The 13,936-nt window shown below is 48.0% G+C and overlaps 5 protein-coding genes across 5 annotated transcripts; 2 read left to right on the top strand and 3 right to left on the bottom strand.

Moving 5' to 3' along the window:
* Positions 1-1,190: 1,190 nt before the first annotated feature.
* BDV38DRAFT_280011 (uncharacterized protein) lies at positions 1,191-1,523 on the top strand (the record flags this gene model as incomplete). The annotated part of the gene is made up of 1 exon (XM_032059193.1): positions 1,191-1,523. One exon carries the CDS (start codon positions 1,191-1,193, stop codon positions 1,521-1,523), a length of 333 nt encoding a protein of 110 aa, XP_031916575.1.
* A 2,443-nt stretch (positions 1,524-3,966) lies between these two features.
* On the bottom strand, positions 3,967-6,444 carry BDV38DRAFT_239813 (transmembrane amino acid transporter protein-domain-containing protein). Its single transcript, XM_032053808.1, has 10 exons — positions 5,876-6,444; positions 5,801-5,814; positions 5,677-5,749; positions 5,289-5,620; positions 5,087-5,230; positions 4,819-5,033; positions 4,564-4,761; positions 4,478-4,505; positions 4,302-4,417; positions 3,967-4,241 (listed from the first exon to the last, which is right to left on the bottom strand). The coding sequence occupies exons 1-10, from the start codon at positions 6,055-6,057 to the stop codon at positions 4,158-4,160; spliced, it is 1,386 nt and encodes a 461-aa protein (XP_031916574.1). The 5' UTR covers positions 6,058-6,444; the 3' UTR covers positions 3,967-4,157.
* Positions 6,445-6,815: 371 nt separating this feature from the next.
* BDV38DRAFT_18880 (uncharacterized protein) lies at positions 6,816-9,528 on the bottom strand. The gene is made up of 6 exons (XM_032052227.1): positions 8,827-9,528; positions 8,709-8,772; positions 8,213-8,656; positions 7,880-8,147; positions 7,487-7,825; positions 6,816-7,432 (listed from the first exon to the last, which is right to left on the bottom strand). Exons 1-6 carry the CDS (start codon positions 9,194-9,196, stop codon positions 7,097-7,099), a joined length of 1,821 nt encoding a protein of 606 aa, XP_031916573.1. The 5' UTR covers positions 9,197-9,528; the 3' UTR covers positions 6,816-7,096.
* Positions 9,529-10,534, top strand: BDV38DRAFT_18879 (uncharacterized protein). Its single transcript, XM_032052226.1, has one exon. It carries the CDS (start codon positions 9,861-9,863, stop codon positions 10,479-10,481), a length of 621 nt encoding a protein of 206 aa, XP_031916572.1. The 5' UTR covers positions 9,529-9,860; the 3' UTR covers positions 10,482-10,534.
* A 660-nt stretch (positions 10,535-11,194) lies between these two features.
* On the bottom strand, positions 11,195-12,599 carry BDV38DRAFT_269076 (major facilitator superfamily domain-containing protein; the record flags this gene model as incomplete). The annotated part of the gene is made up of 3 exons (XM_032056903.1): positions 11,195-11,946; positions 12,012-12,385; positions 12,433-12,599. 3 exons carry the CDS (start codon positions 12,597-12,599, stop codon positions 11,195-11,197), a joined length of 1,293 nt encoding a protein of 430 aa, XP_031916571.1.
* Between the last annotated feature and the right edge of the window lie 1,337 nt (positions 12,600-13,936).

Genomic DNA, 13,936 nt, shown 5'->3' with positions numbered 1-13,936 from the left:
AGAGCTAAGGGTGTGGTGTACACTATTTGTACACTCGTACTGAAGTTGCTACCGAAGATGATCCAATTGTTATAAATGGAACTGTCATTGATCTAGCTTCGGATCTATATCTCCTTTCCCGTTACTTAGGCCCTACACAAAGGCACAGATAAATTTGCCCATACACAGCACCTTATTCTAGTTCAATCCCTCGACAGCCTCTTGCAAAATACCAATAGTCTCAAATTTATCATCCTATCATCGCACCGAGCGTAGGGGTTATTACTACAAATAATGCAACAGCGCTTCACGGGCCAATGTGCTGGCGTCTCGTCACGCTTGCAGCGAGCATTCGGGTTATTACAGTTGATGCAGCAACACTTCTCCAAGGAAGACGTGAAATCCTCGACCAACACCGCACCCAAGCTTCGTAGAACCGTAAGACCCAACCCTGGCTAGTCAACCGCCATTATAATAATGTCGAATGCTTCTATTAAGGACTTTGCATTCCATCGCCTCACTCCATCCAGCTTTGGAATGAATGACGACGTTTCCTGCAAAACCAGAGTATCGGCGTATTCGAAATATGCCTCCATTCATCTCTTATATGCTAGATACGTGCAAGGCCAGGAGAGTTGCTGAGAACGGATTGTCCACGATTGAACCCTACACCAACGACAAGGACTCGGCTCTGTGCGACCCGTGATGTTGTGCCGGAGGCTTGATTACAGTAAAACTTCTTCATCACCCGGTTTCCCAGATTTTTGGGGCGCTTGGTCATTTCCTCCGTGGCTGCCTACGGTAGAGGATGCTTAAAGGTAGACAGGAGGTAATATGGATTCACAGGGATACAATTTCCGCCAACCCCCAGTCCCGGGAAATACGATTGATATCCAAAACGGCTTTGTGGCCGCTGCCGTGAAAACCTCCATAGCGCTTATGCCGATGGCTTGGCAAGCATCTTCCATCTCATTTGCGTAGGCGATGCAACCTATGCGTTGACAGTTCTCGTATAACATTGTCATCTCTGCCACCTCGGGACATGAGACTGGGACTAGATCGCCATCGGGATTCGACATAGTAGCGGTGTATGACAACCCACGACTGCTTTAAACCATCTTGGTCGGTGAAGCTTTGAGGAGGGAAAAGGGAAACGAGGCAAAGAAACAATCATTCACCAAGCACTATTGCCCATAGTACGGAAATTGACTATGCCACCGCAATCGAGGCATGATCAGCACGTACACCGTGACAATTACGGTGCCTTGAGAGAGGACATTGATGCCTCTCCAGGCAACAGAGTATCGGCGCATGCAATTGGCATTGGCAGCAATGAGGAGGTCGCTTCAACCATCCCAGTACGGGCTGTTGCGCAAAATAACCGAGAGATCCTAGATGTACGTCTGGAGGAGTGGATTGGCTGTATCACGACGAAGGAAGCAATTCCACGTCCGCAAGTTACGCCAGAAGAGCGCAAGAGGGGGCGCAGAAGAATCCTGATGCAAAAATACATGTTTCAGATCTCTATCATCACAGTCAAGTAAGCCAATCCCTGCCATTTCTCAAAATGCAAAATCATCCACTAATTCATGTTCCTAGTGGATTCGGAATTTTCACTACCTGGTGGTTCCCACAGTGCTGGTACCTTCTCATGCTTTTCATATCTGCTGGTGTTATGATAAACGTTGTCATGATCATCGCTCTGCTGGTTAATATACTGTATTGTCGGTGTTATCCAGAGGAGCCGCTGGTACCAAAGACTAAAAGTCTAGTTCTCTTGATTCTATGCTATAACAAAACAAGGAATGAGATAGAACAGTAACTAAATTTACTTGTTATGCAAAAAGATATTTCAGATTATCAGCGTTGTATTATGATTGTCTGTGATAGCAAAGCTTATGATCCTAACATAGAAAAGACAACCGCAAAATACCTGTTCGAGATATATTCTTACCCAGAGAGAATATTGGGTCCAGATTTCTTAGGTCTACCTAGCATAGGATCAACTATCTATAGACATTAAGGTTTAGAGGGGGACCTACCACAGTATACTGTACTTCTGTATTATTAAACAGCAAAATCAAGGAAAGCGTGATAGTTTAATCGCAGTACAGTTATTTTTGTATAACTTCAATATCCGCTATACAAATCCAGAGACTATATTTATATTAATATTTTTCGGCCATATTGCTTCATTTATTAAGGAGTCAGAGATTAAGTATATTGATAATTTGATCGGAATAGATGCCGATACAGAATTTGATATCCACTGTATTAGCAAACTACTTTGACATTCTCGGTATGAGGACACCGTAGCTGTATGTGCTACGTTGCCGTGGCCAGGAAAGACAACTTTTGGGATCCTTGGAGGTTATACCAGTCAGCAGAATACACGATTGCCCAATGTCTACGACGTCTTCACCACTTTGTGGTTACGCATAAAGTATCTTGTTTTCCCGGGTGTTGCGAGCTGTTGGAAGATCTGCGAAGAGACTTGCGGATACGAAGTGCTGTTTAAGAGAATTGGATACTGCCCTGTTCCTACAGATAGAGCTTTACAACATATTCGAGCCACTGCCAGTGAGGACCGTAATCACGTCCACCATATGCTCTCGGCTCGTCCGCGGGCTCAGACTCGCCAGGCGCTCCATGCGGTAGCATATACAGACGTCCCACAGACGTGGTCAGTCTTCCCATCTCAGCGGCGGCGATGCACACTGGGTGCTACCTAGAATGATCTGTTTTTACCCTGTGCTTCTGGTGTGCAATGGTTCGAAAGGATCCTTGCTTGCACTAATATGATGACATAGTTTCTTAATGTATTCATCTTCGCCAGCGTGGCTAGATTTAACATGGCAATGTTTTATGAGCATAGCAGGTTTCATCTACCACCCCCGACTCGCAAGAAGGTCAATCTAACGTTTCCACTTTATAGATATTAAGGCATGGATCATCTTCTACTTCATTGCCATTGCATTGATCCCTATTGTTTATTCTGTGATCATGCCCACCTGGCACAGTAAGCAATGGCACGATACCTTCCGCTTTTAGATCGGTTGCCTCATATATATTTTCTGTGGGCCATTCGTTAACATAGCAATCCTGTTCTACTCTTGCTATTGCTTAGACTCATTTGGGTGGGGAAAATCTCGGCAGGTGGTTTCTGATGACAAGAGGGACGGGAACGGACAACCTACTGAACAAACACCATTACTTCCACGTATAGAGGGCTCCAAGTGTTCCTGTTTTATTATCGCTCATATTGTAAATACTGCTCTTTGTCTGCGGTGTGCCTATTTCCTTTAGCAGGCCCTTTCCCAGCTATTGACAATCCAACCATTTGCTTTATACATCTGTGAGAGAACGTGTTTAGACAAGCCTAGCAGAGGCAACCCGCAGACAAGAAGGCCAGAATTGATATAGAATATGGAAAAGCAGGATAGCTTTACCACGCCTAGATCTCTCGTGAATACTAGGACTATAAGGACCCTTATTAGATGAAGGCAACAAACATACACAAAGGGTCATTATGGACGGTTTTTCCCTCCATTACTATAACGCACTATGGCCTATAGGTATCAGCGCGGCACAATTACTCCCTACTCATGATTCAAGCATTACATTCACCCCTACCACAATAGTGAAGGACTATTCTATTTGTTGAAACTTAAATAATACGGAGTGAAGCAGCCAATCCTATAGAGTTTACGGAATATATAAAACAGAACTGTGTTGATAACTTTATATATTTTAAAGTTAAATGGATACTAGTTAAAACTTAGAGTACTCTAATAAACTTTACTGCACAGCTGTAAGTTGTATTAACCACAACGGCAAGTCCATGATCACACAAGCACCTATCTATTCGACATGTGCAACCACATAGAGGTATTGGATCCAAGGCCATCGTTATGCCCAAATCCCGATTATATGTTGCCCCGTAGCTAGTTACCCAAAAAGGCAATATTGCCCGTGACTCAATATCACGTGCAAGGCACCTATCCCAAATGGGAAGCGGATGGGTAGGCATTCCACCATTTTTCATCGATACGTTACCACTGTGAAGGACGCTTTCCATGCGGGCTGTAAATTCATTCCAAGCAAATATGATCTATAGATACAATTATTGATGCGTATAATACAACAACTCCGGCCCGATGCTGGAACAATGCAAAAGATCAAGCATTATTTGCACACGAGAAACTAGCGCTACTGGGGTCATCATGCAATGCTTTACCGGAAACATACAGGCCGAGACCACACTATGGGGTGGGTTAGCGGGGAACAGAGAGAACAGTTGGGATAGCGTGGGAAGAACATACGATGCATCCTGCGATCGCGAATATAAGGACATTGACAATGGTGAGGAAGATTTTCATCGGCGTGGCGAAGAGGCGGTCCTTGTTGAGATAGAGCCAGAATGTGGCGCTGAGGCCATCTATTCCATTTGTGAGTATTGGATGATTTGGGGGCTAGGGCAGATTTTGGTAGTACATACAGGTGAACCAGCTGGCGAAGAGAGAGGCCTAGAATATATGTCAGTTGGATATATTGCGGAAGCGCGGAATAATCGAAGCAACGTACAACTAAGCTCAGAAGATTGTTGAAGACTGGAATCGCCTCCGCGATGACCCAGGCCACGATCCACAAGAGCAACATAAGGAGCACCCAAGACCCGGTGGCCACTAGATCCTTCTTGTGCATGCGGTCGCTGCCACGGAACAGACGAACGTAGACGTACTTGCACGCAACATGGCCGTTGACTACTCCACCGATAATGATCTGATGGTGATGTTAGAAAACATAACTTCTTCCAACCGACATCGCTCATGGGCTCACCGTAGGAAGCGCAATACCGTAGGCCACCTTGCGCACCACGGGACTAGCAGACCCTAAAGCAGGGGAAGTTACGTCCTGGCCAGCATAGTAGTAAATAACGATAGCCGTGACGATGTACAGGCAGACATCAATTCCCTGGAGAAGAAAGAGAGATTTGGGGTACTCTTTTGGATCCTTGAGTTCGGACATGAATCCAAAGAACGCAACATGGCCCGCTAAAATGCATGTTAGTGAGCCCGAAGGGACACATGACGAGAGAGTAACGCACAGAAAGAAAATACTATGTTGCACACAGCAAGGAACGCCTTGTAAAGGCTGGTGTCGACGGTTGCCTGAACCCCACCATGCCACGGGCGTTGGATGCCAAGGGCAATCATGACAATCATTACGGCGCTAAAGACGCTGATGAAAGCTGGGGGAGCGTGAGTAGATTCCCTTTTTAGAACTCCGACGTAGCAGCCGTCACTCACAAGCAACAGAGAGATACGACACCTTGGACGATGTGCGCGGTAAACATAAGATATATGAGATGACTAGTCCCACAACACCAAAGACAATGGAACAGGTTCCGTGCTCTGTGATAGTATTCATGGCCACCGTAAAGGTAAGAATATGACTAGCCATGATGAAAATGATCAGCAGAAGCTGGCCGGTTCCCAAGAACTCGCGCCCGAACTTGCCGAGAAGGACCTCGCCGGCATCGGCCATGCTTTGGATGTGCGGATAGCGCCATCTGAACTGTCCAATGGTATAGCCAGTATAAGTCGCTAGAAGGCCGAGGCCGAGCAGAAGAATAATAGCACTTTTGGTCAGTGTCAGTATATATGAAAAGGTGCATCCAGGAATGAGGCTTCCTACGGGACAAGGCCTAAGGCAGCAACCACGGCGGGTAACGAGAGAATCCCCAACGAGACCGTTTCCGCGACCATCACTCATAACGGTCAGTAGACTTTCCCGAACACTAGTTCCAAGAGTTACTCACGAAAACCACATTGCCTGCATGAAGCCGGTCAGTAAGCAGAAAACGTTTTAGAATTGAGATCGTCCGACAACATACCACCAGCTCAACACCTTGTACTTCACCTCGGCGTATTCTTCATCACCAAAAGTGTCCTGATATTCCGGACGGCCTTTTCCCTCTTGCTGCTTTTCCGTGTCCTTGCCGCTGACATCATATCCTGCGTCTTGATTCAGGTCACTCGATACGGCGCTTTCATGATAGTCCGGCAAGGGAGCCATGAGTGCGCTTCGGGGGGAAAAGTTTGATATTAGACTGGCTAATGACCAGCGTGAGATGACTCTCAACCGGATGCAGAGGGGCACCGGGGAAGAAAGGAAAGCGGTCACGGAAAACAAAAACAAGCTAGCAAAGAAGCAGAGAAAAAGGAAAAACCGGATGAAAAGGCGGAGAATGAGGTTGATGAATGGTACCACACAGTTACATCAACGGTCCGAAGTACGTACTCCACGTTCGCCAACCGGTCGAGATCAATCACTCTGGGGAAGACGTTGTCTAAGGGAAATGAAAGAAGAGCGCCATTGAATCCAAGTTCGACGTCAGAAGAGCATGGCGATTATCGCCTGACTCACCTTCGCCTGGAGAAAGAGGGAATATTCTGCAACTGTGTGTTGAATCCGTTACCTAATTAGTTTCCGGTCGGGTGGCGCCCATGTGGAGTGCCACCGCCACATTTCATCCAATAGGATGCCTCAGGATGCCAGATCGTCAGCCACACTAACCTAGAAAATTTCAGTTGAATGAACTTAGGAAGTTAGGATGCCTTAGTCTGCCTTAGGGCCGGGGCGTCCTGCAGGTACTGGACCAATGACTTTCCCCTCTCGGCTTCTTTGGAATGTTCGGTTACAGTTCCACCGCACACCACTGGTCATCCAGGCCGATCCAGATGCTGAACCCCGGAAACTTTAACGGGAAACGGACTCCGTCAACCCGGAGTCGTCCCGGCAAACTATTACCTGGAGTCCTGGACTAACCTCGGTCGGGTGGCAGCATGGAGAACAGATAAGTCAGGGTTTTAAACTTTAAATGGTGACAAGGTATTCAGATTGATAATTCGTAGTAGTCATATTACTACTACTACTACTTAATCATGATCCACCGGTGGGGACAACAAGCAGCGCAAGCAAAACAAAAACCATTCCAACACACCCTACTCATTAGAACCGGAAACCTTATTAATATCCATACTGCCATCAATCGTTTACTCCTGACGCGTGAGTCCAGTGCCCCCGTCATTCGAAACGCAAGCCTTGATTGTCATCACTCGTAATCATATAGCTGTTTCTGTGGTGGCACATCCCGACGGAGGATGTACTTTTTCACATACCACGGCATCATGCCACGATAGTGATTGATATGCTTGCGAGTGGGCACGGAGAAGACTTGATCCAATTCTTCCAGGGAGAGTGCCTTCGTTTCTGGCAGGCAGAAATAGCAGAAAATCCACCCGAAAAAGTTCCATGCCGCGTACCAGCCGAACGCCCCTTGGACACTGAATGCATCCCGCAGAGGGAGCCATGTGAGCGACACGATGAAGTTGAATCCCCAGGTTGTGGCGGTCGCAAACGACATGCCAATGTCACGGATGTACAACGGCTGTTTATATTAGCCTGAGTCGGCGACAAGGGAGAAGGGCACGAATTAACTCACAAATGCTTCGGCGGAGTATGTGAAAGGCACAGGTCCCTCCCCCGGCGAGTAAACAATCATGTACAGGTAGATCCCGGTTGCGACACAGGCCGTTCGAGGAGTCTGATCGGGGATGTAGAACGAAAAGCCGGTAAAGAGCAGGAACAGGCACATCAAAGGGAACGTGGTCAGGAGAAGGTTGCGCCGACCAAAGGTGTCGATTGTATACACCGCCGGGAGAGCAAAGATCCAGTTCGTGATGCCGCATCCAAGGGACACAACCAGTGCCGTTCGGAGATCAAATCCGGCATCCCGGAACATGGAACTGGAATAATACATAATTGCGTTGACTCCACAGAACTATAAACGACGTTAGCAATACAGATAGGGCCTAAAACACCCGTCAAGACGTACCTGCTGCATGAACATGACGAAGAAAGATGATTGGGCGGCGCGCCGGTTACGGGGGACGGTGAACATCTCGCGCCAGAGGTGCTTGCCTTCGCGGAGTTTCTCTTCCACTTTTAAGGCGGAGTGGATGTAGTAAAGGTCCCTCGCAGCCTGAAATTCCGATGGGCGCAGCTTGCAAAGTGCCTTGAACGCGTCCTGGTAGCGGTTGCGGATCATATACCATCGCGGTGACTCGGGGCACATATAAACCTGGATACAAACAAAGAACGGACTCGGAAGTGTTAATTCAAACAGAATATAGCTCTGGTGTGGGTCATCCCCATGGAATAAACTTACGGAATAGCGGTCGACCCCAGCATGAGCCTCCAGTTGAAACCCGGGATGGTTGGATGTGTCACTTTCATGAACGCGACAGAAGCAATATAGCCCAACATGATGCCGAATGCCGTCCACATCTGCCACATCATCACCAGGGCACCACGTATATTGGCAGGCGCACATTCAGCGCCGTAGACTGGAGTTGTCGTTGACTTCGCACCCACCGCAAAGCCTAGCAAGAAGCGACCCAGCAGGAGGTTCCACCAAGTGTGCGCGGCTGCCATCCAAAAGGAGGAAGCAAACGAGATGAAACAGGAGATAAAGATACAACCGCGTCGTCCAAACCAGCGGTTGAGCGGAGCGGTGGTCCAGCAACCGATAACAGCTGAACAAAGATATGGAGCGCCATTCACTAGGCCTTGCATCCATGGATTGGTGATGTTGAACTCCACAAAGTAGTACCTGGCCACTGTTAAACCCACAGTCCTTACCTGCATTGGTGGATTTCACTCACTCTTGTGCTCCGTTCACTGCCGTTTGATCCATTCCCTGCACAATTGCGGAGCCAGCGCAGAGAACTACAGATCATCAGCATTAAAATGATCACGCTTTCTGTGAGAATGGGTGCTTACTGGTCATGAAGTACATCATAAACGGCTGATTCCATCTGTGCGTCTTCTCGCGCCGGAGGAGTTCCTTCTCCCCTTCAGACAACTCACTCAAGTCCTCGAAGGCTTTCGGGTCCTGGGCCACCAGCGCGCCCCGTTTGAGCTGTTCCACGATGTGCTCGAGATCTTTCTCCCGAGCAAACTCTTCGACATCGTGGTAAAGCTCCTCCCGAGTCAACCCTACGAGGGGGTTCTTCAGCTTGGTGTTAGTATCCTTTTGTATAACATCCCGAGACCAAACCCGGGCTGTCTCCGCCACATCTTGCTTCTCGACTGATTCAAGATGCTGAGACGTCAAGGCAGGCGCTTCAGGGTCGTTAATTTTCTTATCCATGACAGGAGTCTAGGTGCGGAGCACCTCAGATCGGAGGACCAAGCCGTGGATCAATGAGTCTAAGATGAGGTGCAGGATACGATAGGCAAATGAGATGCAGCAGAGGGAGAAAATTCTGGGGCCACGCGATCTCAGACAGCGGCAGGCCGTCGCTTTTAACGTCTCCAAGGGCCCAGCCGAAGAGCCGCCGCTCATACAACAACAGGGATGGTCACCGTGCCATTCTGCTGACCAGTCAAGTTGATTGACTCCGCATGATGACCGGCCCTCCCCAGATTAGCTAACACGCACCCCGGAGACTTTGCCCGTTGACTCCATATTGTCTCCAGGCCAAGAGGCTTGGAGTCCAAAGAACTCACCAGTGGCGTCCTTGGAAGCCCCGGACGACTTGATTTAGGAAACCTAACCTGCCGCCCAGGGCCCACTTTGCCAATGTTGTGTGGTTATGTGGTTGGTTCTATGCAACGACGAACGAACAGTGCGGCGGGATTGATTGATCTAGTGATCTTCAGCAGTGTATCTGGTCGCTTCTCGGCCTTTCATGGGTGGCGGGTTGACAGGGCACTGCGGGAACAGAGGAGGTTATTACGACGACAAACATGAGTTACAGCAGGATGGGAGCCAAAATTGATTATTAGCAGAAACATGACTGGCTGGCGGAGTCATGCAGGCATATCCAGCGGTAGTGCAGATAAGTAAGCCATGTGGTCCGAAAAATGTAGCAGTACCATGCCCCTGTAGGTATGCCCGATCCAAGAGAGGCCGGAAAAAGGGTAGTGGGGATCATCACGATAAAAGCCACAGGTCAGTTGGACAGGAGGTTCAAAGCTCAAGGCTCCGACAGCAATCCTTTCCCTTCTGGCGTCATACCACAGCAATCGGCATTTTCGCACTCGGCCTGATACCTCTCGGCAGTCTTGGCGCCGAGAGCGCACAGCCAGTCATCCCGAGGTGTGCGAGGCAGGCCAAGAACGCTCCTCTCACGGAAATTGATGGGTTGGTATATCCGCATGCGGAAATAGCAAGATTCGTAACTGCTTGGCTTACATATGCCGCCCCTGCAAGGCGACCACACCTGGTCGTCCGAGAGCACCAGTTCGATTCATCGATTTTGCTGGAACCCGATGAGTGGTTGCGTCGGATGCCGTCCCGTCAGAGTTCTTTTTCACGCGGTTCTGAGCTCCTTGAAGAGTTCGTCGACGGAGTAATGTGTTTAGATATAAACAATTCATCAACGGGGAACGAAGAATTAATCTTGAATTTTGTCCTTGAACTTTTCGACTAGCGATCAACGTCCCAAGAGATAACAGTCCCACTTCTTGTTCGGTCAAGACTCTCTTGTAGATGTTAATGTTCATTAATTCATAGATTGTCCGGGGGGGTTAGCAGAAGAAGAAAAGGAAAAAGAGTCGTCACGACCCGATATTACTAGACTCATTTCCTATTTGGGCGGCAGGTCACATGGTTGGTGTGCGACCTGTGCCCAAGGCATTCCATCCGGCATAAACTCTTGCAAAGTGTCTCATGGGCTTCCATCGAACGTCTCAAGAGTCAGTGTCGTTACGGTTGCAACGCACTTGAGCTGGCTTTTAGCTTCATTGGCGGATATACTCCCTAGGAACTAGGTAGAGGCCAAGATGGCTAACAACGCGCCGCAACAAACACCGAGTCACGCAACCGGCGATTTCTTGGCCAACAGGTTGGATGATGCCATAGTCGAAGTTAATTTTATTTGAATATGGGGAACCACGCAGGAAGGCTTCCCAGATTATCATCGAGAAATAATCCGAGCAGCTACGGCCTCCAGCGGATCATTCGCAGCGAACGGCTACCTGAAATACCAGCTTAAAAAAAAAAGAAAAAAAAAGAAAAAGGAGCAATAAACTTGTCAGTTTCTCAGGATGCATGAAGACGACCCATGTTCCACGCCATATAGCTTGAGCTTGTCCGTATGGCTCCTCCATGACAGGAGTGGGCAAGTATACAACCATCTCGATATTATTGTCTACTTAGTAGTTTCCAACCCCCTTGGAAATTCCTACTAATCATCATAGCTATTCCTCCTGTGATCGAAACCCCACCCCCGAAGATCCACACGGCATTGAAGCCCCGGTTTTGCAGGATGGCCCCAGCCGCTGGAGTCCCGACTAAATTTCCGATCGTCATTACTGCATACCCCATTCCCATTCGGGTGCCAATAAGAGCTCGATCCGGGGAAAGCTTGACAAAGCAGGTGGGCGGCAGCGATACAAATGCTCCTATGAAGAAACCATAGAGGAGAGCAACGATGACTACTCCCGCTAGGCTAGATAAATTAACCAATGCGAACATCATGACCCCCGAGATACCCGTGCATATAAAGATGATGTTGAATGGGCCAATAGCATTGGCAAATACGTTTGGCAAGATTCTCCCCAGAACTGACCCCGTAGTCAAGATTGAGAGCAGATAGAATCCAAGGTCATTGGCAACGATCCCCTCACTGATAGCACAGTATTGAATATAGTAAAATGGTATGTTGAGCGAGATGAACTCAAGAGCTCCTCCCAGTACAAAGAACGTATACGCGGGCTCACGGAAGGCCACGAGGTCCAGAAGTTTCCGTTTCCCAGATGGCTTCACTCGCAAGCGAAAGACCGTGATAGGAATGGCTATCGTGACTAATATGACGAGGCCAATCGCCCGACAGGTCCATGCAAACCCAATTTGCTCGAAAAGTCGATGGAAGATAATCGGATACAGAATACCTCCTGCCACTAAAGTCAGGATCGCCCCGTACTTCAGGAAAGCACGAATAATTTCCGTGATGGCTTACCCAATCCACTCCCAGCAGCTGCAACGCCATTCGCAAGGGCCAGCTTTGTGTCAAAATAGGTGGAGAGAACAGCAACGCCAGGAATGAGAATTAAGCCTGTTCCAAGACCGATACAAAGCCCTTGTGATAGCAGCACTTGGTAATACTCCCTGGAGAGGCTCAGCATCATTTGCCCAAACACGATCATGAAGGAGCCACTAAAAAGAAGGGGATAAAAGTAGCCGGCATCATACAGCGGACCGGTTATTAGACCTAAGACTAGGAGCAAAGACGACTGCACAGAGCCTATCCAGGAGATACTCGAAGAGGACGAGGGAAACAGCTTCTGGGTCTGATAATAGGTCTGATAGGCTCCAAACGTGTTCAGTACACCCCTATACATGTCAGACCAGATTAACAGGGTTATATTTCTCTAACTTGCCAAGTGTTGAAAAAAATGAAAAACGTTCCCATAACTTGCATCCAGGCCTTGATCCCGCCATCTGGGATAGAAGTTGTATCATTAACAGAAGCTTTGTTTTGCGTTTCAAGTGTCTCATTGGCTGAAAGCCTCTTATCGTTGCCTTCGCAACTAGGCGTTCCGTCCATTTCTGTCTTATCAATGAATGATAGTTATCTTAGATTTGTATGTTGACAACTGTACAGTACTTTTCTGTCTAAGTCGCGCGGTCAAACACCCAATGCGTCTTGGCCGAAAGCTTCGTCCGTCTGCTCGTGTCGATTGTATGATGATCAGCATACGACGCGAAGTACTTGCAACTATAAAGCCATAACGTAACGCTACCTTTGCGTTAAGAACTGTCGAGTAACCCTATGTCCTCGTTACTATGTTTCTTCCACTCTGTGGCTGTACTCGCCCTTTATATGGGGAGTTTATTTAAATTGGGCGTCTAAGCTCTCTGCATGAATCTCAGAAGGGATCGGAAAAGCCCGATGCGGGATTCCCCGCCTATCGGCCCTACTAGACGGAAGAGAGTCGTCAGCATATCGACACTATGAGACAAGGATCCATCAGCTACGTTCAACTTATCTTGGACTGCCTTCGATATGATTACGGACAAATTGTCATTGTAAATTATCCGCATTCATCAACTCCTCGCCAAACCAACATTAGCCTCGGCTAGTAGCTTGAAACACAGCGCGCCCTATCCAAGCTTCTGAGTGGGTACTAAAGCAGTTTAATATATTACTTGCCGTCGCCTGGCACCGACTCGGTATTGATTAGCCCATCCACGATTGCTATCAAGCGGAGAGAGGAACGATGGTCTCACATATCAATCTCTGCCATCTCACACCCATAGTAACGAAGCTAAAGCTCACAGGAAGGAAGCCAGTGATTACAGGCAGATACAGGCGAGGCCCTACTGACCGGCAGCACCTTCAGTTTTAGGTTAGCCAATATCATGTCGTACACATAAGACACCATGGAAGGCTAACACTAATCATCATGGAGCTCTACCACTCAAACTCCATGGGTAAAGTCATATTGGGTGAACACGCAAAAGTCCGAGCAAATAAAACAAGCCAAAAACTAAAATAAAAATGAATTTTTTTCACACGTACAGAATACTATGTACGTACTGACGGTGCAATATTGATTATGGTATATAGTACTTGGGCTGGTCTGAGCTCCCGATGGTTCTTGTGATTGACCTTATAGCGGACCCAGAAAAAAAATGCATATGGCCTAATACCAGGTTCATTAAGGGCCTCCGAGAATACAGCCAATGAAGGAAACTAGGAAGCCAAAACAATACAGTTAGATGATCACTTCTCCTAATTGGTCAGCCGCAAATCTCCAGCCGAGGTCAGCGACGACTTTAATGGGGGTACTACCCATGCATAGGGCAGTGCAACAGTACCACCTGGTATATTTTTGGCGCAATTCTCTTAGTTGCCAATTCCTAATGGGTCGCTGGTACCCA

The sequence above is a fragment of the Aspergillus pseudotamarii genome (genome assembly GCF_009193445.1).
Source record: "Aspergillus pseudotamarii strain CBS 117625 unplaced genomic scaffold BDV38scaffold_11, whole genome shotgun sequence".
NCBI lineage: Eukaryota > Fungi > Ascomycota > Eurotiomycetes > Eurotiales > Aspergillaceae > Aspergillus > Aspergillus pseudotamarii.
Note: the sequence above shows the minus strand (reverse complement) of the source record. Positions and strands in the feature narration are given on the sequence as shown.

What these genes read in the sequence shown, in the direction of transcription:
- BDV38DRAFT_239813 (XM_032053808.1), bottom strand. Translation starts at nt 6,057, where the DNA reads ATGGCTCCCTTGCCGGACTATCATGAAAGCGCCGTATCGAGTGACCTG. An exon ending in GCTGCCTTAGGCCTTGTCCC is followed by an intron (nt 5,621 to 5,676) that starts GTAGGAAGCCTC and finishes ACTGACCAAAAG; the next exon opens with TGCTATTATTCTTCTGCTCG. An exon ending in CTTCGCCAGCTGGTTCACCT is followed by an intron (nt 4,418 to 4,477) that starts GTATGTACTACC and finishes CAAATGGAATAG; the next exon opens with ATGGCCTCAGCGCCACATTC.
- BDV38DRAFT_18880 (XM_032052227.1), bottom strand. Translation starts at nt 9,196, where the DNA reads ATGGATAAGAAAATTAACGACCCTGAAGCGCCTGCCTTGACGTCTCAG. An exon ending in TATGATGTACTTCATGACCA is followed by an intron (nt 8,773 to 8,826) that starts GTAAGCACCCAT and finishes GATGATCTGTAG; the next exon opens with TTCTCTGCGCTGGCTCCGCA. An exon ending in TCGTCATGTTCATGCAGCAG is followed by an intron (nt 7,826 to 7,879) that starts GTACGTCTTGAC and finishes CGTCGTTTATAG; the next exon opens with TTCTGTGGAGTCAACGCAAT.
- BDV38DRAFT_18879 (XM_032052226.1), top strand. Translation starts at nt 9,861, where the DNA reads ATGCAGGCATATCCAGCGGTAGTGCAGATAAGTAAGCCATGTGGTCCG.